The sequence below is a fragment of the Amphiura filiformis genome, chromosome 17 (assembly GCF_039555335.1).
Source record: "Amphiura filiformis chromosome 17, Afil_fr2py, whole genome shotgun sequence".
NCBI lineage: Eukaryota > Metazoa > Echinodermata > Ophiuroidea > Amphilepidida > Amphiuridae > Amphiura > Amphiura filiformis.
The window spans coordinates 31,015,445-31,038,919 of NC_092644.1; the positions used below are offsets into that span (position 1 = coordinate 31,015,445).

Sequence of the window (23,475 nt, forward strand, 5' to 3'; positions counted from 1 at the left end):
ACTATCAATTTTCATATCTAACCTAAAGCCACAATATCTCTGTGTTACAAAATTTAAAATCTGTGTAACAAATTGGATGATTTCTGTGATTTTCCATTTTCCAATAATTATAAAGCACTGAAAGGTGAAAATAAACATGTTTTAAAAGTGTATTTTGTCTTGCCTTTTACTGTAGTAGGCCCATAATTAATGATAAAATGGATTGTTTAATGGTTGGTTACTGCTAAATAGTTGTTTTTTTTGTTTTATTTTGCAAATCAGCACAAAAGTTTTACACTGTTTTTCACTATTTTGTGGCATTTTCAAATTTCTGTGAGAAAACCCCAAATTCCGTGAATTTTTCTGTTTTTCAGTATCACGGAGAAATCGTGGCTTTAATATAACCTACTCTGCACCAATTTGACAATAAATAAAATTAATTTTTGGCATTTCGCATTTAGGTTTTCAGGACACGTACAGGAAACAAACAAGTGTTTTTTTACAATTTGTGGGTTTTAGCGGGTTTTGCCGTCAGACAAGTTTAGAACTGTCAAGCTTTCGTCAGGAGTAGCTCCGACTTTTTCAGGACAAAGTACCTAAGAATAAAATAGTTAGACCGCCCTTGCCCCCTTGTCTACTGTTGGCTCTGAAAAGAGCTGTTCACTGAAGACTGCCCCTTCAGCTTGACAGTTCTAAACTTGTCTGAAGGCGAACCCGCTAACTCACTAATTGTTATGAATTCCTGTCGTAAAAGCCTATCCCACAATTTTTTTTTACTTTGTCAGAATAATTCTACTGACTTTGCCTGTTTTTCCAGCCTGGAAATTTTACCTGATACCCCCAATGGGCATATCTGTTATTATAATTGAAAAAATAATAGAAGGCATATATCACAACCACTGCAACTCAATGATGAGACATTATGTAATATAATAACATTTTTATATAAGGGGTTATAAGGGGTGCTAAGTTAAAGGTCTTTAACCGTATTGACAGCCCCAGCAAATACAAAAAAATGTTCTTATAACATTTATTCAAAACATTTTTATAACATTTAAATGTTGGGTTATATCATGACTGTTTTTAAAATGTTTTGGGTAAACATTTTTGCAAAATATTTTGTCAACAGTTAAATAACAGTCTGTTAAAATGTTTTGCAAAAATGTTTTATGAATGCTATTAAAACATTTTATACCCTTTATATAACCCGACATTTAAACCTTTCCTGTAGAAGGTTTTTTAGAATTGTAGGCCTCAATCTAAGATAGGAAACAGAATATGAAAAATCCGACCACGCCTCTTTATGGTCCTGATAAATTTTGTGACTAATTTTGCATTTTTCTCAAAAAATAACTATACACTGGTTACAAAAGTTATGTATATCATAGGGGAAAGGAATCCAATTCACTGAAATTTCAGTGATTCAAGACAAGTGGTTCATTATAATGTTAAGAAATAAGGTACATTCTAGCGGTATCTCTTTTCTTATCATAAAAAACCGTTCCGCTTGTCTTGAATCACTGATATTCCAGTGTAGTAACTGGATTCCTTGCCCCTATAATATACATAACTTTTCTCACCAGTGTGTTATTATTTTTGAGAAAAATGCAAAATATTTATAAATTTATCAAGGGGTGCAGTACCACCTTAAATAGTAGTATGTTAGAAAAATCCCATGTATTAATTAAGTGAAGGGGCAATTTTATCAGCTTAGTTATTCTTGCCGGCAAATTAATGTGTGGACTGTTGGCATAATACAATTCATGATAGAAATGCAAGTTAAATGTGCGTTCCTGATCGCAGGAGACATTACACTACTATAAGAATGGGCTAAAAATGTAAATTTAGAAGGAAAAAAATCTGTCTCTACCCTAACCCACATTCTGACTGGTCTAGCAAAGGCCTGAGGGCATTACTTAGCAAAAACAAATTTGTTTGATTGGCGTAACCCGACGGATCCCAAAAATGGGCTTGATCCTAGACTTTTTTTCAAACATTTTTGCAAAATTTTTTTTAAAACTTTAAAAACAACCTAAAATTAAAAAAAGCAAAGAAAAAAAAGCAATTTACAGCTTAAAATGTGTGTGAATTTTTTTTTTAATGCCGACCGACCAGCCTAATTTTTTTTTATGTTACGCCAATCAAACAATTTTTTTTAGGCCTTAGGTTAATACAGTAAATGGATGGGTGGTCACTCTTCACTCAATTCAAAAACACACTTTTGCAAATTCACATGTGCATGATCATTTAATTTATTATAATGCTCATCAAGTATAAATTTCACATAATACTTGAGCATAGCATTAAATCAAACATAAAAGATTATTTCATATTCGACATAACAAGCCTTATTCATTTTCAACATAGTGAACCTTGATATAGTGGTTGGACACTGTGAAAATACGAGTCGATATGCAGCTTTTTTCTTAATACGAGGAAACTCATATAGCAACCCACACAGCAGCTGAAGGGACTATCCCATCCTGCTTGTACCTGCTTGCTCCATAGAAAATGTATACAAAAAGTAAGAGCTGCTTTGATAATGAGACCTATGGATAGTTTCAAATAATTTAGGGGTCATATTTTTTTTTCAAAAAAAGATAAAAGCACATCTGATTTAAGTGAGTAATTGAAAGTTGAAATGAGGGATTTTGCATACATTTTCAACGGCACATGCAGTTCTATTATGGTACCTTTTAGCTGCTGTGATTGCAACCAATCTTCTAAACAAGTACAAGGGGGCCTAAACACTTAACCGAACACCTTGGACAACTCATCATGCCCTCTAAAGGTCTGTTCATACTACCACCGCATTTGCGATGCGTTGCTTTGCGATGCGGTGCATTGCCGCACTGCATCGTACTGCAAAATACTGCATTGCGACAAGTTGCGTTGAGCTACGGCAAAAAGTAATCGATGTATCGGTATCGCAAAGCAATGGTAGTATGAACGGACCTTAAGTACAGCAGTTCCTGTAGCCTATAAGGAAACAATCAGGTGTGATGGGCTGTCAGCCTGATGAAACAACTCATGCAAGTCTTCAATTAACATTCAACAACTCTTCCAGAAGCCAAACGTTGTTAATCGGTGATGAATCCACACTTTTCCAGTCACACGTGACGCGATCGCAAGTTAACAAAAGCGCGCACGCGTTACGCGTAAAATTTGTCATGCCTGGAACTTGGTTTACATGTCAGTGAAGAGATAGCGGCTACACATTGCCGTTTTATTTTGTAGTTTCATTGCTCAGTGATATCAACAGAGAAATCACAGATCTTCTTGTAGGCCTATGAGTGCCAAATTATGACTAACTGACATTTCTCATGAAATAATCATGTGAATTAGACGATCTTTAGCTTGTTTTTGTTGTTGAAAGGGATTCAATCATGTTTCACCGTTGTTCATCACCGTTGTTATGAATTCCCGTCGTAAAAGCATGTGCAAGTAGTGAATTGCTGGGATAGTGTTCTAAATCAGCATGCTTTACTGAAAATTAGAATCTGTATAAATTCCAAGTAATCTGAGCAAGTTTTTTTAATGACATGAGGTATAATGAAATTCAAGAATAAACAAGCTAGAATCTGATGATCCTATATCAAACTCCCCAAGCATCAAAGAGTACGTTTTAATGACACCAGGTATAATAAAAGTCAGGAATAAACAAGCTTTTAGTAGTATTATTAGAATCTGATGATCCTGTCAATCTCTCCATGCATCAAATAATTAGGGTGATGCTTTCCTTATTAACATGATGATGCTATAATCAATGACCAAGTTAAGATGACTATATGGCGTTAGACATCAGGGCAAAGGCGCAGCGTGATTGGTTGCTGACCTGCGCAGTACGGCGTTTTCCATCTAGTTGACAGGACGTCATACGCAGATTACTAATTTTAATTCGGTCTTGAATTATAACCTATGATGGGCTGTGTAAGAGTCTGATTGATAGGATCATCATACATGAACTAGTTTTTTGTCTAATTTCAGACTTTTATTATAATATTGTGTGTTTGCCTACTACTTTCTATCCATCAGTGAGATAGTAGCTTTAACCCACAGCATTATTACGAAGCAGGTGTTGAGCAAGAACAGATCCAGGGAGGTGCGGAGAGCCCCATTAAATCTGCTGTACCAACATAGTCTAGGTACTAATTCAACCAATTTTAGCCCCTGGTCTTTTGATTTTCCTCATGGTTTGGATTATTTCATGTTGTAATCATAACTTTGTGTGATGCAATATCTGTTTTGGGTCATCCATAGATCCTGCAAAAGATTCAGCAGCTGAAAGAAAACAGGTAAAAGACAAAATAAATTTTAGTCATTTGTGTAAATGAAATACCAAACTCTTCTTGCTGCATTGCACAGGAGCGTGCCATTGTTAAATGGTAATGAACCCACACAAGTTTACAAATAAGCATATGTGTGGACGCAATAAGACAGAAGCACGGTCATCCATTACTTCCTTGTTAAATGGTGATGAACAATGGTGAAACATTATTGTATCTGTAAACAAATTTTACAAACATACCATTGTCGAAAGTTCCAGAAATCTGAAAGTGGTGAGTGTGATCTAATTTTATTAGACTCTGTTATACTTGACATGGCCATGAGAGGATTTCACCTCAGATATACACATGAAAAGTTACAACAAATATTTTTTCATACTTATACCCATACAACTTTCTATAAAACACAGCAAAATACAAATTCTTGATTTGACTGTTGTAGGTTACAAGGTAATTTCATTTCAAAGAGACAATTTTAGGAAGAAATGTGTCAAATTCTGTACCAACTGACCAACAGGGGAATTTTGGATGGATCTAAACAGATTCAAGAAGTGTACACAACCAAGGAAATATATGTTAAAAACTGACAATTTAAAACCTAATTTATTACGATATAATCAAGTTGAATTTTGGTGTGAAGCCGGGTACAAATAAGATGCATAGGGTAATTCTGGTTGATTTCTGCCTGCTAGATTGAGATGGCCTTCCCTGTACAAACTGTCTGTCCCTTCACCTTGCCTAATACGCTACTGATTCCAAATCCCTTTTTCTTCTCAAACACATTTTGAATGCTATTTTTTTTCTTTTTTTTAAAATTATACCTTAACCCTAACACGCCCGGGTACCAGTCTGTAGCACAACGGCAAGCCGTTTACAGTAAAATACAACGGCTGGCAGTTGTCAACAACGGCTGCCCGTTGCCGATTCGAGAAATCGGATTTGGGCTCTTTTTCCTAATTTGTGCTCACTATTAGGGAATTGTATGCTTATTTTAATGCTGGCAACATTACTTTTTTTTTTTTATTATCACATAACGTCATCGACTTCAACTCCGACCCTGCCACAGTCGAGATAATCATGAAAATGGCGACGATATTGTCATGTTTATGGTCAGAAACGGGCAACTTCATGGGCCATTTACGGTGCTTTACCGGAATAATTTGGTGAGTTGGAATATTTTTTGTACTAAAATGATGTTCGATGTGGATGACTCCGCAAAGATATTGATGGGTAAATCGTTTTTTCATGGAGGTAAATCGTTTGGCAAATTGGCTTTTTCCAACAAAATTGCATTCACCAACGAGTACACGTTGACTACATATCAACGCCGTATCGTTGTTGCCAGAATTATCAACGTGATTGCGTTGTAAACAACGACTGTCCGTTGACAAATCAACGGAACGGCGTTGGTCTGTGATAAACGTAGATTGCTGATACAATCTGATCATGCTGACCTGTTTGTCGTTTTTAGTTTGAACATTGTTGCACGACAATCATGACAATATGCAGAATTCGACAACCTTTCACTATGTTTTCATTGTACATGACATTCACATACGTGTATCATGTGTACATGGTGTATGTACACAATATGACAAATTAAAGCTTACTGATCTATTTTAACTAATTCATAATGATAATATGATAAGTGCCCATTAATCACGTTCACCATCATATCTTTCATGTTTTGTATGCTCTCTTAGTTCCTGTTTAACATGGTTTTTTTTAGTAAATACTAGTAGTGTTTAGTCATTGTGAATGTGATCATGCATGGTCAGTACGCGTACACGCGTATGGTATACACTCGGGGTATACAATGGAATGGGAATATATGTCAACTGTATACGTAGACAGTGGCAGCGCCACGAATGGGGAAAATTTACCCCAGTCACGTCAGCTCTTTTGCCTCCAGTTGCCCCTTCAGTGACATGGGGGGGGGGTCCCCCCATTGATTGAAAATTTTTAAAAATCCCATTGGAAAACTGCCAAAAACCGGCTTGTGCCCCCACTCATACCAATCGTGGTCAGTGCCCCAACTGATGACCCACACTTTGCCACTGTGCCCCTTGCTCGAGAAGTGTAGCCACAAATTTGCTCACCGGCGATGCCGATGGCTTCGCATGTAAAACTAGAGTCAGATTCGCTGAAGCATGCCTCCGTGTTTGGAAGTTCAATTGTTTACATCATTGTTTACCATGGTATTTTGAGGTGAACTTGCATTTCTTGATATTAAAATTGTATGTGGCAAAAAAAAACGAAAGTAAGGAAAAAAAATAAACCGACCGACCGACCCTGACTTTGGAGCTCTAAGGGCAATCCATTTTTTAGGCCTGATAGTTGCCCCACCCATCATAATTTTGTTAACAGCAATAGAAGTCTCGTAGGGGGAACTTTTGTTGGGAATGTGCACTCTAGAATATGGAACAGAATTTGAAGAACCACCGACGGCAAATTAAACTAATTCACTGGAATTTCAATCCTCCATGTACATGTATGATCAAACATATTGTATATAGGATTAGACGACGAATAAAAGCACTGTTTTACACGGGGAGACTTTTCAAGTAGGGTCAGTTGGTCAGGATTTTTTTTTTTTTTTTCTGGAGGCTAAAATGACCCTAAATATAACCACAAAAATCTGGCAAAATTTGATGCTTTTTTGCAATCATATTTTGAAAATATTCTGAATTTTTTTAAAATTTCAGTTAAAATCAGTACATTTTGGCCAAAGACAAAAATGGCTGATTTTACATGATTTAGCAAAACGTAAGGGCTCGGATAGCGACTTTTCCCATTTTTGTTGTGGGACCTGAGAGCACATCAGACATATCGAATTGCATATTTTTAAAACGAGGAATGTGCTCCTGATGATAATATTGATATCAAATAATTTTGTTTTTTGAAAAGATCTTTTGGGGAAAAATCTGTCAAAATTTTCAATTGATTGATATTTGATATCAGAAGGACATTCCTCGTTTTCAAAATGTAATTCGATATATATATGTCTGATGTGCTCTCATGTCCCACAAACAATAACGTAAAACGTCGCTCTTAAAAACAAAAAATTCTCCCAAAACACAAAATCTGGGTCGGTCGGGCCCGTAAAACATTCGCCACTCGCCATAAATATTTTTTGTGTATCGTTATTTAACTATGACCCTATGTCAAGTTTGACTGTCTGATACTTAGTGATAGTGTAACATTAATTTCAAAATAGATCAAGGGTTGTCAAACTGCGGAGCTATCTTGCATTTTACATGTAAATTCAATAAATAACCCTAACTGAACACAAGGGTTTTTTGCTATTGGAAGGGAAAGAAGAAACAAAAAAGGAGGGAAGATGAAGAAAGAAGTCACTTGGCACCCCCGGGATTCGAACCTGGCACCCCTCGCATGCCACGCAGAAGATCCCCAGCATGTAGCCACACAGGTGACGTTGGCCCGGCCAACGATTCCCTGGGTATATCGTATATGACTTAGGTTGATTGCGTCATCAAGTCACATGCAATGCGTGCACGAGCAGTTTTTTCATAGTGAGATTTAGTGAGATCTTGTTCAGTACTAAGGGTTAAATCATTGTTTTGATTAATTGATCAGCATGTCTAGCTTTGTTAAATAATTATCTTTTTATTTTATTTTCCATTTGATTTAATCACAGAACTCAGTAAAACACAAAAACTGTACGATGAAGAGGCAAGCGGCGGAGATGAAGACTGAACTTCAGCGGTTAATGAGGAACTACAAATTAAATTAAAAAGAACTCTGAATTGCAATTGGGATCAACATCATGATCATTGGACTGTCACTTCGAACGTAGGCGAAAGTAATTATAGGGAAGTACAATGTACACCTCGGACGCTATTTGACAAAGACACACAAAACTGTACGATGAAGAGGCAAACGACGGAGATCGAGATGAAGACTGAACTTCAGCGGTTAATGAGGAACTACAAATTATTAATTTGTAATTGGGATCATCATCATGATCATTGGACTGTCACTGGTAACTGTAGGCGAAAGTAATTCTAGGGAAGTACAATGTAAATCTTGGATGATATTTGACAAAAGATGCATCGTCTTCTTGTTGGATTGTGGATATCATTCCTTGAACCGAAGCCTGCAGAGTGAATGGAGCGAAATTTGCATATTTACGATCTTGATTTGATAAGGAATACAATGGATTGTAATTATTTCACCGTGGCTTGATTTAAAATGCCAGGTACCGAGCTTGAAATCACAAAGCATTTTCTTAAAATCTACTTCTGTTACTTTCTGAGGAGAAGGCAAAAAAAAACCTGTACAGGGCTGACTCGACTGACCCAGATTTTGCATTTTGGGAGATTTTTTAAAAATAAATCAGGTAAAATTCAGCCGTTTTTTAACAAAAATTTTGATGTGAAAATTTTTTACAATTTTTCTAAAATATGTTTGCAAACAATCATCAAAATGCTGCCAAGAAAAAAAAAGACAAAATCCCGACCAAAAGATCCTACTTGAAAAGTCTGACACAAGTTTTGAAAATGCCATGACAATCTTTATTTGTGAAAATTATATACTTAGTTCTCTGAGTTGATTGGATGAACAAATTTAATCATTACCCAGAGCAGCCAATGCACCTAAACGTTGAAAAAACAAACCAACAGTGCATCTGGCTGGATTCGAACCGGCGACCTTCATATTACTATCATGACGCTCTAGGCTCTAGCTAATTGAGCCACAGAGGCACACTGGAGAAGAGCAGAAGATTTAAATCTAAGGTATTATGTTGAATGATGTTCGTCGCATTCCTAGCGGAAGGCATCGAAACTGCATATTTTATATTAATGCATCAGAACTGCGTATTTTATATTAAATTTTGCAGTTCTGATTCCTTCCACTACGAATGCGACGAACATCATTCGAACATAATACATGTACTTATATAGATTTAAATCTTCCGCCCTTCTCCAGTTTGCCTCTATGGCTCAATTGGCTAGAGCGTCGTGCTAGTAATACGAAGGTCACCAGTTCTAATCAGGCCAGATGCATTTTTTTCAACGTTTTTATTTTTACATTGATGTGCGCTGGCTGCTCTGGGTAAAAATTTCTTCAATTTTTTTTTTGTAATTATTGTATTGTTATTTTTAAAAACAAATGCTTGCATAATGATTGAGCAATTTTTACTTCTGCTCCACTTTTTGAGTCAATTTACGTTTGGAGCTAGACAAAATTGGAAATCAGTGTTTTTTGTTACAGTAATGATCTCTAAAGACATCCCAACAATATATCCAAAAATGGGAATAGGGGGATAATGCCAATTTGCATAAAACAAAAATGGCTGCTATACATGTAAATGCAGGGCTCAAATCAATGTATATGTATTCCTGTCATTAATTTTGGGATTCAGAAAAGTATAGTTTGACATATCTATAATGTACACGTTTTAAGGTTTACTTCAGGTACGGTATATTGTTTTAAATGTCAACCATTGTCCACAGGGGTAAAGATATCAAAAATGTTTTATTTTGATCACTGTGGTGTCAAATTATCTCCTTGGAACATTTTAAACAAAGAATAGTTTGCCACATCTCAAGTGTTTTGCTTCCTATACCTGTAACTTGTAACATTACAAAATAGGTCAATGGGTTTTGATTTATTTGCCCAGTTACCGATAACAAAACACCTGAGATATGGCAAACTATTCTTTAATTAAAATATTTTTCCCAGCGGAATAATTTGAGACCACGTGATCAAAATAGGAGCATTTTGGACAATGATGGGGACCAAAATTTAACATTTCACCAATATGCCTACAACTCAAGAACTGCATCGGAGATAGATCAAACTGCATGTATTATGATTCATATACTTTTTCTGATTTCTGAATCCTAATAATGAGAAGAATACAAATAGATGGGGTTTTTTTTTATCCATATTTCAATTTTGAAATTTGAGCCCTGCATTTGTCGCCATTTTAAAACCATTTTTGTTTTATGCAAATTAGCATCCCCCCTCTTCTCTTTTTGACCTTTTTGCATTATATGTTTGTTGTTCAGGAAAGTGGTTTAGAGTCACGAGCAAGCAAAAACATTGGTGTCCAATTTTGTCTAGGTGCACCCATTATTAAATTACAATTAAAATTGGTTTTAGATTCCTACTCCTAGTAATCATGGTGATATGAAAAATTATAAATGACATTTTGCCATAATTGTTACCATTGTAGTGGTGGATCCAGGATCAGCATTATAAAAGCATTATTTTATCCAAGCTCTCAGCCCAGTAATCTTCTGATAAATTGGCATTTTTTTCTTGAATTCCTGGATCTGCCAGTGCATGCATTGAAGTTTTAGTAAATGGTTTGAAGCCCGGGGTTTCAAGAAACTACTGTATAAATTGTCTAGATAGTATTTGATTATTCAAATGTATTGCTGGAACATAAAAGAAATAAAACTTTCAGAACTGTTTTTGCAACAACAAAAAATTAATTGTGATGTGCTTGTTTAATAAAAGATGATTTCTAAACGAAAATTGTTTCCGTAGCCTTATACGGCTATTTATTAAGTAATATTAAGTAACCGTGTATGGCTATTCAGCCCGGGAGTTTTATGAGCCCAGACCAAGTTGAGAATTTAAGGATAACGATAATATCACGCTTTGGCGACGAAAAAAGAAAAACCTGTTCTACGGGACCGACCGACCAAGATTTTGAACAAATTGGGGAAAAAAATTTTCTTGTACAAATGAATACCGACCCAAATTTCGACAATTTCAGGAACAATTTTTTTGTTTGTATTTTCCCAAATTGCAAATATTTACAGATTTTGGTGATTTTATGGGTCATTTCAAAAAAGCAAGCAAAAAAAGCCCAACCGACTGACCCTACTTGAAAGGTCCGTCCGCCCGTAGAACAGGTTTTTTTCGTCACCTTAATTCCGTAACTCTTTGTTTGATAGATAGAATGGCAGTCCACTTCAATGCGGCATCCACGGTCTTGCCAGCGATCGGCACTTGTGATACCGATGTCACGGGTTCGATTACCCACTGCGTCCTCTTTTGATAACTAATATTACTTCCATTTTTATTTCAAGTAGTGACAAACTCTACGTTATCCATGGACACAAGCAAGTCTTGCATTGTACAGTTACCGACACGCTTTAATATGTCTGGCTACTGAATCACTCCCAAGAAATGGTATGACTGTTTCATGATAATAATTACCAAAGTAGTTGCATCATTAATACGTTAATTTGATTTGGAATCGGCCAAAAATGGAATTATTGGGGTCCATAATCCAGGCGTTTGTCGGAACTGTAAAATTCCCAATACATGAAAGGTTCGAAAACGGAATTAGGTGAGCTAGTCCGACAATGGAAAACTGTGAAATTGACCGACACTTCACCAATCCGAAAACATTGAAACAAGTCTTATACATCGCTAGTCCAAAAATAAAATCTGAACATCACTTCGCAAGTCCAAATGTGCAAAACGCATTAACAGTTCTCTAGTCCGAAACTCGAAAGCACTTAGCTAGTCCCAATCTGAAAAATGGCGGTTAGTCCAACTCCAAATAGATTCATATTCGGACTATGTCAACGTTTCGGACTAGTGACAAGTTTTTCGTTATATTCGGACTAGCGTTATGTCAGACTAGGGCCGAGTTGAAGGTATCAAAACAATGAAGTTTACTGCATTACATATTTGGACTAGGATGTGTCGGACCAAAGATGTTTATTTCATGTTCGGAATAGTGACGAGTTGGACTAGCATCATGTCGAACCAGCAACGTGTCGGTCCAAAGACATGCCCCTGCAAATGTAGTATTCAGTCTGAATACAGGACATCTATCTTTTTTATTTGTTTCTGTGCAACTATGATTTAAACCAGGGGCCACAGTTTAGTTTAAATAATTACTTCCGTATAAAACACAAGGCATTAATAATGACGAAAGCTATGTTGGGAATTCTGAACAATTGAGGAAATAAATAAATGATTATTTCGGATGTCTTTTAGAAAATATTGTGATAGTTTGGTCGGCAGTTCGATAGTACAGCTGGCAACCAATTCACATGGTAAGCTTAAATAATTGATCCGAGATAAATTGAGCCAGCCGGGCACGCTAGCAAGTAGCCGTGTGCACCATAACTGCTAGCTTTACGGCGCAGAAAGTTCCCCAAATGCATATTATCTAATAAATCCATTCATACCAGTAGGCTACATTAATTTTTATTTCGCTCAGAATTCGTATGTAGGGAAATAAGTTGTTTACTTTTTACATCGTTGTTTGTTTATTTACCTTGACGTAAATGTGAATATTCATGAGCTAGGTACATCAACAGACCAATCGAAATCGGTTATTGACATGACGTATTGGCAAAAGTTGACCTCTGCTGACCTGATAAACATGTCTCCTCTTGTATTCTCAAACATGGACGCATATTTTTACTTCGACAGTTGAGATGTTTTACTTGTTATTTTCCGGGCGGAAATATTTTTAGCAAATTGAATATTTGTTTTAAGTAGAAAACATATCAAACTTCTGAAAATATTGTGTTTTTTCTGGACCACGACCCAATTATGTGGAAAATAACGAAATTTCTTGACCGAAATTTGCGGCGAATCAAGTTTTTTTTCGAGCCTTTGGTTCGATCTTCCAAAATATGTGTTAGGCCATACTTTAAGAATCAATCATTTATTTGGAGTATATATAAGTAATATTTCGCATCAAAACAAATTATTTTTTGATATTTGAGAGGGAAAATTTACGCTCCATTTTTGTTGTCTCGACCACGCAATAGCGACCCTCGGTAGCGACTCGCTGTGCACACAACACAGGCAGTCGTTTTCAGCGGCAACGGAAAAACGTTGTCAGTGGACAACGGACGAGCGTTGACAAAAATAAGCCCTCTATACTTGAAAAGCTAGCAACGGTCTGTCGTTGCTAGAAATGATGCCATCTATTGACTGCAACGGTCTGGCGTTGCTAAAAATATTGCCCTCAGTTGATCAACGGCGTGCCGTTGTGCTACAGACTGGGTACTACAAAATACTACTTGATATATGCGCTGTTCGTGCATGCATCCCACGTGGTGTGATGGCGCAATCACCCTAAGTGATATATAGGCATAATTTCGCTGGCCTGCGAAGCCCAAGACCTGTGGCAAAGTGTCACCGATCTAATGCCTGGCATGCGAGGGGTCTCGTGTTCGAATTCCACCCAGAGCAAAAAACTTCTTTCTTTCTTTTCTCTCTTTATTCCTTCCTTCTTTCCCTTCCCGTTGCCAAAAAGCCCCTGGGGTGTTAGGTTTAAAGTGTATACACTACTCTTATATTCCTTGGATGCTGTACTTACCCAACTTAGCAATTTCCTCTTTCAGATACCCATCTGCATGCTTCTGGAGACTGTTTAGCTGTTCACTTGTCTGGTGAATTTTATCCACCTGAAATTAATGTGATAAGTGAATTTGGTGAAAATTTCCATTTTGGATATTTATCAAATTGATGCTATTACAAGGGGAACTTGTCAAGTTTACTTGGCTAACATGGGAACCAAACCTGCATTTATTTTGGTGATGGGAATGAATGATCATAGATAGGCATCTTCAGGGGTGAGCTTCACATTTCACAAGGTTTGCACATGTAGGCCTTAGCACATACAGATTGCATCAAAATGATTGGTACCCATCAGTTTTGGTCCTGGTTTTGGTATTTATTGAAAAGCCTGCATGCATCTTCCAAATGCATCATGGACAATGTATATTGATAAATACCTTTTACATCAGTCTATAAATTAGGATATTATGATATTGCCTTTGTGTGTCAGTCTCATATAAAATCACAATGGAAACGGTTGGGTACCAATCATTTTGACACAGCTTGCATTAATATCAATTGATGTGCAGTGTGATGTGGGATATTATTATGTTAACTGTTTAAAGGCCTTTCTGTTTGAGGAAAGTGATCGCTCTCGCTCACCACCACTTGCACAAACCTGACTTTTTAATGAACAATTTTCACTTGCAATAAATATTGCAAATTGCCTAAAACTGAATCCAAGTTCCAGTACTTTAATATATGATTTATCATAGTAAAATAAACTTAATCGACTGTGCGGTGCCTAAGTGCTAAAATGTTCTTCAGACCTAGGCAGTCAGTGTCATCACACAATGCCTTTGGGCTAGCCTATTGCTAGTATTGGTAAGAGGATAAACTACTCCCTTTAACAGCTCACCTAGCATCATACTAGAGACCTCGCATAGCATCATGAAAGCGGGTGATTACTCGCCTTTCAAATCTATATGCAAACACATGTGTTATACAAAAAGTGCACTGTGTCCCCACCCTGCGCACAAAGCAGGGACACACTTTTGAAAATCTCCCATACAACTGTCAAAGATTTAAGAAAATTCTTCCACAGAGGGAGTATGTTTTTCATATGGAATTAGCTAGGGTCAATTATTTTGAGGTTAATTATTTTGAAACCCATACTCCCCCTGTATTATGGATTTACCTATCTTCCACAACTGGGGTGAATATTTCAAATGGAAGTTACCCAATTGTCCATTCCATGTGAAACCCATACTCCCTCTTTTGAAGATATTAACTAAATCTACCACAGGGGAGTATGGATTTCGTATGGAATATCCCAATGCCTGACTTACCTGCAGCTGTAATTTGACAACAGACTCCTTTGCCCAGCTCTGTATCTTACTTAAATCAGGCAGATCTGTCAGTAGTTTTCTCTGTTGTTGACTTAGACCTGGTGGTATTCTTGTAATAGGCTGTTGTTCTGAGGGTTTCTGTTGATTACTAATGATATATAACAAAAAACAAACAAACAGTAAACTTTATCATGATCAGTTACGTGTAGGCTAATGGCGACCATTTGCAGTCCTAGTTATTGGGGGGGGGGGTGACTGAAATGAACTTCAGCAATTGCTAATATCCCTCATAGCACATGATAAGATACAGGGCATGTAGGTGCTTTCATTAAGATGCCAATGTCATGTTCTTCTTCGGTGCTTTTGTGCTATTGACTGGTTAAAACAAGTGAAAGATTAGGATGACCAGTGATTTTGTTTTTTTCGCTGATCTTTTATGATCCCAAGATTGCAATATGACATGGCAGGCAAACCTCTGACCAGACTCCAGGTGGTTTGTTAGGGTGTTTGGGTGCCAGGTTGAGCTGCTATAGGAGAGAGCAGACTTTGGTTATTTTTAGCAGATTTCCCTGTCAACTTTCAGCTCAAAAACAAAACATTCCAAGCACGCACTCGGTGCAAAGTGTAACGCTTACGATGCGCAGTGGCCAGTGGGCGCACGGTCCAGTTACCCAATTTGATTGATCTGCGCAATTTGTTTTCACCGGCACTTGGTTGTTTTCACCAGCATGACGTAGCTCCATCCCAGCCTATATTCAAGAGCTGGGCAGACCAGAGAAGTGTACAGGGTGCGACGAAAGTGACTGACCCATCAATTAAATTCAACTTACCTTTGCTCTTGTTGTACTTGTTCTGTATAATCCTGCAATAATTCATCCCATCTATCACTCTCCTCCTTCAGTCGTACCATCTGTTCCTGAATCTGTTCAGCAGCCTTCTCTATTTCAATGTTGATAGGATTTGGTATGGAACTATTAAAACAATAAAAGTGAGTAATGGTGAATGCAACGGACGAGGACACAAAACACATCAAGGATCAATAAATGATACCAAGAGGATACATTGAATATGAACAACAGGACTGTTTTCCTGACACTTCTGTAGGCTCTGGAATTGGCAATTTTCGGCCATCAAACTTTGCTTGATAGATTAGATTTTATTATTTTTTTTGTGCCTACATTGGTTGTTCGTTTTATCGTGTCTGTTTTATATGCACAGTGAATTTCATCACTTGTTCTAGTGCACTTTTGTATTCCCATTGATCCTTGTTGTTTTTGCAGGTTTAGCACTTCTGTGGGCCTTAGAACTGGTAATTTTTGGCTATTGAACTTTGCCTACTTCTACTGCCTACATTTGCTGTTTTTGTCCCCCCTGCATACTGTCTAGTCTCTATTTACTTGTTTCCCCACATCAAGTTGGTGTACCTTGCTCTTTTTCTTTCCTATTAAAACAATGATAAAAGGAAAGGATATGAATGCAAATGCACAAGTATAATTGGCCTACAATTAAATGAAAAAATCGTTGGCACACTTGGGTAATGTTTTTTACAAATGGTTACCGTACATTTATTACAACTCTGCTTTCCAGTCACACAAGTCAGTAGTCTGCAATGTATTTAAAACAAGCAAAGGCAGGCACTTTTGAAATTTGTGTTATTAGGCCAAAAGAAGTAGTGTCTCAAAGCTGTCGAGTGGATTTGTTTTGGCATGTGCAACTGTGCATAAATGTCTCTGAGAAATTGGTCAATTTAACTTTGTCCCTCCATTTTTGTTTAATACCCAAAAATATTGGTGAAAATGTTTTATTTGGTAGATATTGTGTGATTATTGAAAATATTTCATTGCGTGTATAAGAATGTAAGTTTTGTGTTTCCTGTGTACACCAGAGAAACTCAAACAGTAATTCATTTCATTCAATTCTTTCAACCGCTGTCAAGTGTAGCTAAGTGCATAAAAGATATTGGCCTCTCAAACAGAGTATAAGATATTGCAATATACATAAGAAAGTAAAAACAGGGAAAATGTGACGTAACATCCAATGGGGAATAACACACAAAATTAGAAACCTGAAGTTTCGAGAAGACAGAACTTTTCTGTTTCAAGGGATAAAAAACAAAGTTAGGTAAGCCAATTATATGTGCAGGGCCTTTCAGTTCCAGCCAATTCTCCACATAGAAAATAACAATTTGCTTTTTAGCTGCGGGTAGCAGCTCTATAAGTCACCATGTCTCTCCGTCTGTTAGTCCGTCCGTCCGTCCGTTAGTGCGTAGTAACAAACGCTAAAAAATGCTGTTACGTCTACATTGTTTGTCGCATGGCTATGATACTTGGTGAGGGAGGGCCTATACCGCCCCATACTGGAAAAGAGTTTCATTCCGAAATTTGGGAAAATGAGGGGAAATTGAGGGAAGTTAAGGGAAATTGAAGAGAATTAAGGGAAATTGGGATTTTTTTTGAAGAGAAATAATGGAAATTGAAATTTTTTTTCCTTTTTTTCCGAAATTTTTTTTGTTGAAATTTTTTTTTCTGAATTTTTTTTTTTTTTCGAATTTTTTTTTTTTCCAAAATTTTTTTGTTGAAATTTTTTTTTCCGATTTTTTTTTTTTTAAATGGTTTCCAAACACAATTCTTCAAATTTTGATTTTTCTTTTTGGTGTGGATGGAAATACCCTTTTCAAACTAGAACCTGCTTCAAAGACACCAACACTGCAAAATTGAATTCCTTGTCCTGCAGCGACCGCTACGGATCCGACGGTATTTGTTCTTTTGTAATTAATCAGAGTTTATTCCCCTGATAAGAAATCATTGTTTTTGTAATGTTTTGTGATTGAGTGTCCCAGTCATTTCAGAGGGTGAGAAATGGAACAGCTGAATCCTGGCAAAAACAACCAATGCGATGAAGCGATCCATCCCAAGTGACATCATGTCAACCGACCTAATAGTCAGTTGGCAACATATCCTACCTGTTTTTTCTACTGCATGTCCTCTTAAGTACACCCTCAGCATTCAACTTGTCTAGTGTGGTTTGGAATGCTTCTTGGGCTAATAATAAAGATAAAACAATTAAAAGTGTAATGTGTAAGTTTTAAGGAATCGTATAGCAACATTTGCACAGTATTTTTTTGTGGGACAGGAGAGCACATCAGACCAAATTGCATTCTGAATACGAGGGATGTCCTTCTGATATCATACACATTTTATGGCAAATTATTAAAATTGATATTTTTGATAACAGTCCTCAAAGTGAACTTTATAAATCTAATAATATGTACTTAAAGAACTAACAATACATCTGGATATATTGATCAAGTGTTTCACAAATTCAACATTTTACGGCAAAACATAATCCATGATAATAAAAGTGTTCAACTCGCTAAGGTCCTGACCAGTCTAAAAGGACATTGCTGGTATTTAATTACTGCACAAACCTGGTTAGTTGACCCGGCCAACAATGTTAGACCTTTAAAGTGTATGTTGCTGTAAGGAAAAGCTGTCCATCATTTGAAAATTTTGACCTTTCGTATTGAAGATACTCACTTTTTTCTGTGGTGTTTTCAGCGGTGGTCATTATTATTGATTGAAATATGGGTAAATAACAAATATCACATACCGTAATAGACATTGCAATTATTTTTTACCATTAAAAAAAATATATTTTTACCCACTTTTCAACATATCTCGGTCTTCCATTTTCCATTTAGAAATTGCCAATACCGTGCAAGTTTTCCACACAAAAGTACACTTTGGTCTTTACTCTAACCAAACAATCATTTTTGCATGGCCTTACCTGTTTGTTCAAACTCATCAAACTTTTCCAAGCCTGGGGCCTCTTCTTTTAGCCTCTGCATTGCATACTATAAACCAGAAAATAAGTCAATTTAAAAAGGAGATTGAATTTTTTAAATCTCAAAAACATTTTGAATATATAATATAGAGCTAATGACTACCGACTCTGCTTCATACAAACTCAAGGAAGAAGGTTGAAAAAGGAGACTAAATTTTTTTAAATCTCAAGACCATTTTGAATATAGAGCTAATGACTGCACCGTACACTGACTCTGCTTCATGCACACTCAGTGACTGTCAGGGAGGGTTAGTCCCACAATGCATTTCTTCACTGTAGACCAGGATGAGCTCTGTTAATTGAGGTATTTTTTGTCACTATCGACCCCCTGCACAGACTAGGAATCAGTGCAGGGGAGAAATGCTTTTTACTGCTTAGCTCAAGGCAAAATATTGCAATAGCAACTTGTCAACCTGTAGGCCTATCTGTGATAAAAACAGACGGCAACTTGCCACCCTTCTGAATTCTAAAACCAAAAATTATTGTTCAAGATTCCAAACTTTCCAAATATTCCCAATATTTCCACTAAATTCCCTGAATTCCCATTGGAAATTTACCGCATTCAAATTGCCCATGAATTTTGCAACCCTTACGCCAATAAAAGGATTAGGGATTAATCTAATGTGATAATCACAACCAGGCACATGTAGCTTCCACGAGTGCAGAGACAGAGAGGGAGAGCCCATCCAGGCTCAGTGCACCTTAAGGGCACACAACTATGAATCAACTGGCGTAACTACCTCTTTCTCTCTTATGTCTTTTAAAGAAAGAAAAAAAAAAAAATCACTTTCCTCACAAGGAAGTGAGGATAACACTACTAAACAACTACTACTAACAACTGACTTGCAGAAACCAATCTAACAGCTTATGTGAATGAAGACACTGTTGGTTTAGAACACTCAAAATAGGCAATGTGCCAACAGTCAATAACATCAACAGTTCAAGAGTCTTTTTGTCTGCAATGACAAACTGACATTCAACATGAATGTAAAATGGTTCAAAGTTCAAAGAAGTAAACGTCAGTTCCAGAGTATTCTTTTAGAATTCCAAATGACATACGTAAATCAGTTCAAAGTTCAATGAAGTGACCATATAGGAGGACACCGATGATGGATTAATGTCATAGTACACAGTGACCTGTCCATTTAGTTTAACACATAGTCTTTCAGGTGCTCAGGAAGTTTGTGAGGGGCGGAACGCCTTTTGTGTGAGCAATGGTGGCATGATCTCAGGGCCAACCATACTAGCTTGGGGGATACTTTCACTAACCTCACTGCTGTTACCGGTACATGGATTAGACTGTGCAACCAAACCGGAGGTATTGCTGGAGCTATGACCGCTATCGCGCAAGGGATCGCGAGGATCTGACTCAGAACTGGGGTGCGAGTGATTAGCATTCCTGGGCAGGGGGTCACAAGTAGCAGGTGTGGACAACTCGCCAGGTATGAAAGGAGGCTCTGGAGGAGTACATTCAGGGACCACTTCAACAAACTCGGAATCCTCGGTGGGTGGAGACGACTTGGGAAAGGGACGAGAATCCAGGTCAGGATAATACTGGACCTTAAAGCACTCAGATTTCTTGATACGATAAGAAGTATTCGAAGCTGAGAACCCACAAATTTGCGGATGTTGCACCATGGGCCTTCGATAGTAGTGACTAAGTAGCGATCTCTAGCATGAGATTTCTTGCGATCTGAGTAGAGGTAGACAAGATCACCAACCTCCAACTCTGCTGCTGGGGAGGCAGAGGCTAATGGGGCCTTTGAATGAGCACTGTGTGGGTGGTTGGCTTTTCGCAAGGCATGCTGGGCCTGAATCATTTGACAATCAGTGAAAGGAACCTGCTCATTGGTAAACTGGTCTCGCTGAAACCACATCTCACGGGCTGAAAGACCTCGGGATCTGATGCGAGTATTAAGGGCTGCAGTAGCAATGGCAAGTGATAATGCTGTAGCCGGACCACCTGTAGAATCTTGTCTGAGCAACTCATTTTCAAGCTCACGAATGGCTTTCTCAGCAACAGGATTCTTGTTATTATTTTTAATACGACCGATCAACTGTGAGAAGTTTGTCATTGGCGAGTCGAACAAACCCTGGTGCTGGGTCAGTACGAATGACTGCAGGGGGGCCATCAAGTGGACGAAGTTCAATGCACAATTGAATCAGGGCATCACGCAACGTGCCATGTTGTTCATTCTCGACAATGCAAGAAGCTGTGTAGGACGTTGAGGTTTCGCGCAGCACAAGGACTAGCTGGCGGCTACGCTTCAGGATATCAGCTGCAAAAGAAATGCCAACTGCATCGGGAGGGTCACTTGAGGACTGCTCGATCAATGTCTTAGGGGCATTGGACAGAGAAGCACACTGGTGACAAGTTGATGTCACTTGATCAATAGCCTTGTCCATATCAAGAGCATAAAAGTAACGCTGGGTCACCAAACTGAGCTGATGTTTGGAGGGATGGTCAAGTTGAATGTGCAGGGCAGTGAGAAGACCATTTAAGACCTGTCTGGGAACAACAATACAATCGCGAGTTGGGGACAATGGTTGATCACTGACGAACAACAAGTAGGCCATCTCTAGCGATAGATGCAACCTGCAAATAGCGCTTCACATCTTTGACAGAAGTAGCTTTCTTTGAAGGGCGAGTGCCCTGAACTAGATGAGCATGTGTTAAATCGCAGATCCGGGCATTCCTGCTGAATAGCATGCCAGGCTGCTTTGCTGGCAAAGGGAGCTTAGCTTTCCCGGACAGAATGTCATGTGCGGAAACACAAAGGACAGTTGCTTCCTCTTCACGTTTGATAAAGGAGCATATTTGACAAGTGGGCTCAGTGCAGTCAGGGGCATTACGACTAGCAAAGTCTGAGGGGGTGTTAGCTGATCCTGCAAGATGACGAACAGATGCTTGGAAACGACTGACAGTGGAGAGGAATGTGGACACGCGAGGACTGGCTGAAAACTCACCCCGGCAGAGCTTTTCATATGCCTGAACACAAGGTTTGCTGTCAGTGAGGATACATGTCTTGTGTTTGGACTGAATAACATAGGGACTGAAGTGCTTGGTGGAGGCAGAAATAGACAGCGCCTCAATTTCGCAGGGTAACCATGTTGGCTGTCGATCACGCAATTTAGCACTGAAGAACCGGCGAGGAAGAGTTTGTCATTGCGGGAAATATACAATGTCGACCCAATGCTATGTTTCTTCACGGATCCATCAGTAATGATCCAAAGCTGATCATTGGGATGGGGAAGTGTGACTGCCCTAGCGGAAGACAGTGCTGCTTGAGCCTTGTGAAAAGCAGTATGCAGACTATCAGACCATGTAAGCTCTTCAGTTGATTGGTGCCCTGCAATAGCATCATCTAATGGGGCTACCAGACTGGCACAATTCTGAATGACACGGGCCAGAACCTTGTATGCACCGATGAAGGACCGCATGCCACCAACTTTGCTTGGAGGCGAGCAGCTGGAAAGTGTGGCGATGCTATGGGGGCTAGCACAAAGGGTTCCATTTGACCAAATCCAACCCAGAATTACTGTCTTTTTGGGGCAAATGACTGTTTTGGAAGCAGAAAGACGTAACCCAGACTTAGACAAAGCTTGCAAAACTTGACGCCAATTCTCAACAAGTTCATCCACAGTATTACCACCACAGTACAAGTCATCAGCGAGTTTTGCTACTGACACCTTTCTCTAAGAGGTCACCAAGGACACGACACATCAGTTCCTCAAGGGCTGTTTCAGAACCTGGCATACCCATGGCACACCGTGTATACACACGCACCCACGAAAGGGAGTTGCAACACCACAGTATTTCATGGACTCATGGGATAAAGGGATTTGGTAGAAAGCACTAGTCAAGTCAGTGGCAATCAAATACTTCCATTTGGCAATTGAACGCAATGTTGAGTCCACATTGGGCATTAGAGAGGGTTGTGGCTTGCTATATCTACCGACATCAGCAAATGCAGTAACCAGACGAAAGCCTCCATTAGGCTTCTTGACAAGAAAGGACGGGTTAAGGTATTCAACACACACACCGACATCTTCAGGTCTAGCAAAGACGCCTGCTTTTTCAAGCTGATCAAACTTTGATTGCAACTCTTGGAGTTTATCCTGTGCATACAATGGGAGACGACCTTATGCGTTGGGGGGTTGGACCGGTCCCATATTAACCACAGATTTGAAAGGGCCGACAGCACCATTGTAACCTGGGAAACTAGGGTCAAAAACCTCATCGTACTCATCGAGAAGACTGCGGAAGTTGGATTGCTCACAAGTGCCAAGTATACCATCTGGGTCAAGGGCAACAGCAGCTGAGTAGTTAACCGGTGAACTGGGCTTTGGGACATTGACTGATGCTGCTGCAGCAGTGTGTGAAGGCTTAGAAGTTAGTGATGGTGAAAAAACAGTGTGTATCTGGCCAAGATGTTCATGCTTTCTGATGACAAGTGGCACACCAGTATTGTTGGGAATGCGAACCCTGCCGGCAATACTTGTGATTACATCAGGCTTGGGCCAGGCTTGTTTGGGCGGTAGGAACCTACCGAGCGGGGTATCAACACGAGGCTCAATGGCAAAAGTAGCATCTGATTCAACGATGTCTGCAGGGAGATTTACCTCAACGTATGAGCCTGGCCATATGGTAGTATTTTGAGAAGGTCCACGAAGTATATGGGCACGACGAACAGTGTGCTGGGATTTGGGGCTCTTGTTGGCGCCATAAG

At 38.5% G+C, this 23,475-nt stretch overlaps 1 protein-coding gene across 1 annotated transcript in view; it reads right to left on the reverse strand.

Moving 5' to 3' along the window:
- Positions 1-2,149: 2,149 nt before the first annotated feature.
- Positions 2,150-23,475, reverse strand: part of LOC140137608 (uncharacterized) — a 51,902-nt gene continuing 30,576 nt past the window's right edge. The window contains exons 5-10 of the mRNA XM_072159344.1: positions 18,689-18,755; positions 17,865-17,943; positions 15,733-15,873; positions 14,903-15,050; positions 13,594-13,681; positions 2,150-4,260 (exon numbers count right to left, since the gene is read on the reverse strand). Coding sequence (XP_072015445.1) covers positions 4,196-4,260; positions 13,594-13,681; positions 14,903-15,050; positions 15,733-15,873; positions 17,865-17,943; positions 18,689-18,755 — 588 coding nt within the window. The 3' untranslated portion in view covers positions 2,150-4,195. The remainder of the gene's footprint in view (positions 4,261-13,593; positions 13,682-14,902; positions 15,051-15,732; positions 15,874-17,864; positions 17,944-18,688; positions 18,756-23,475) is intronic.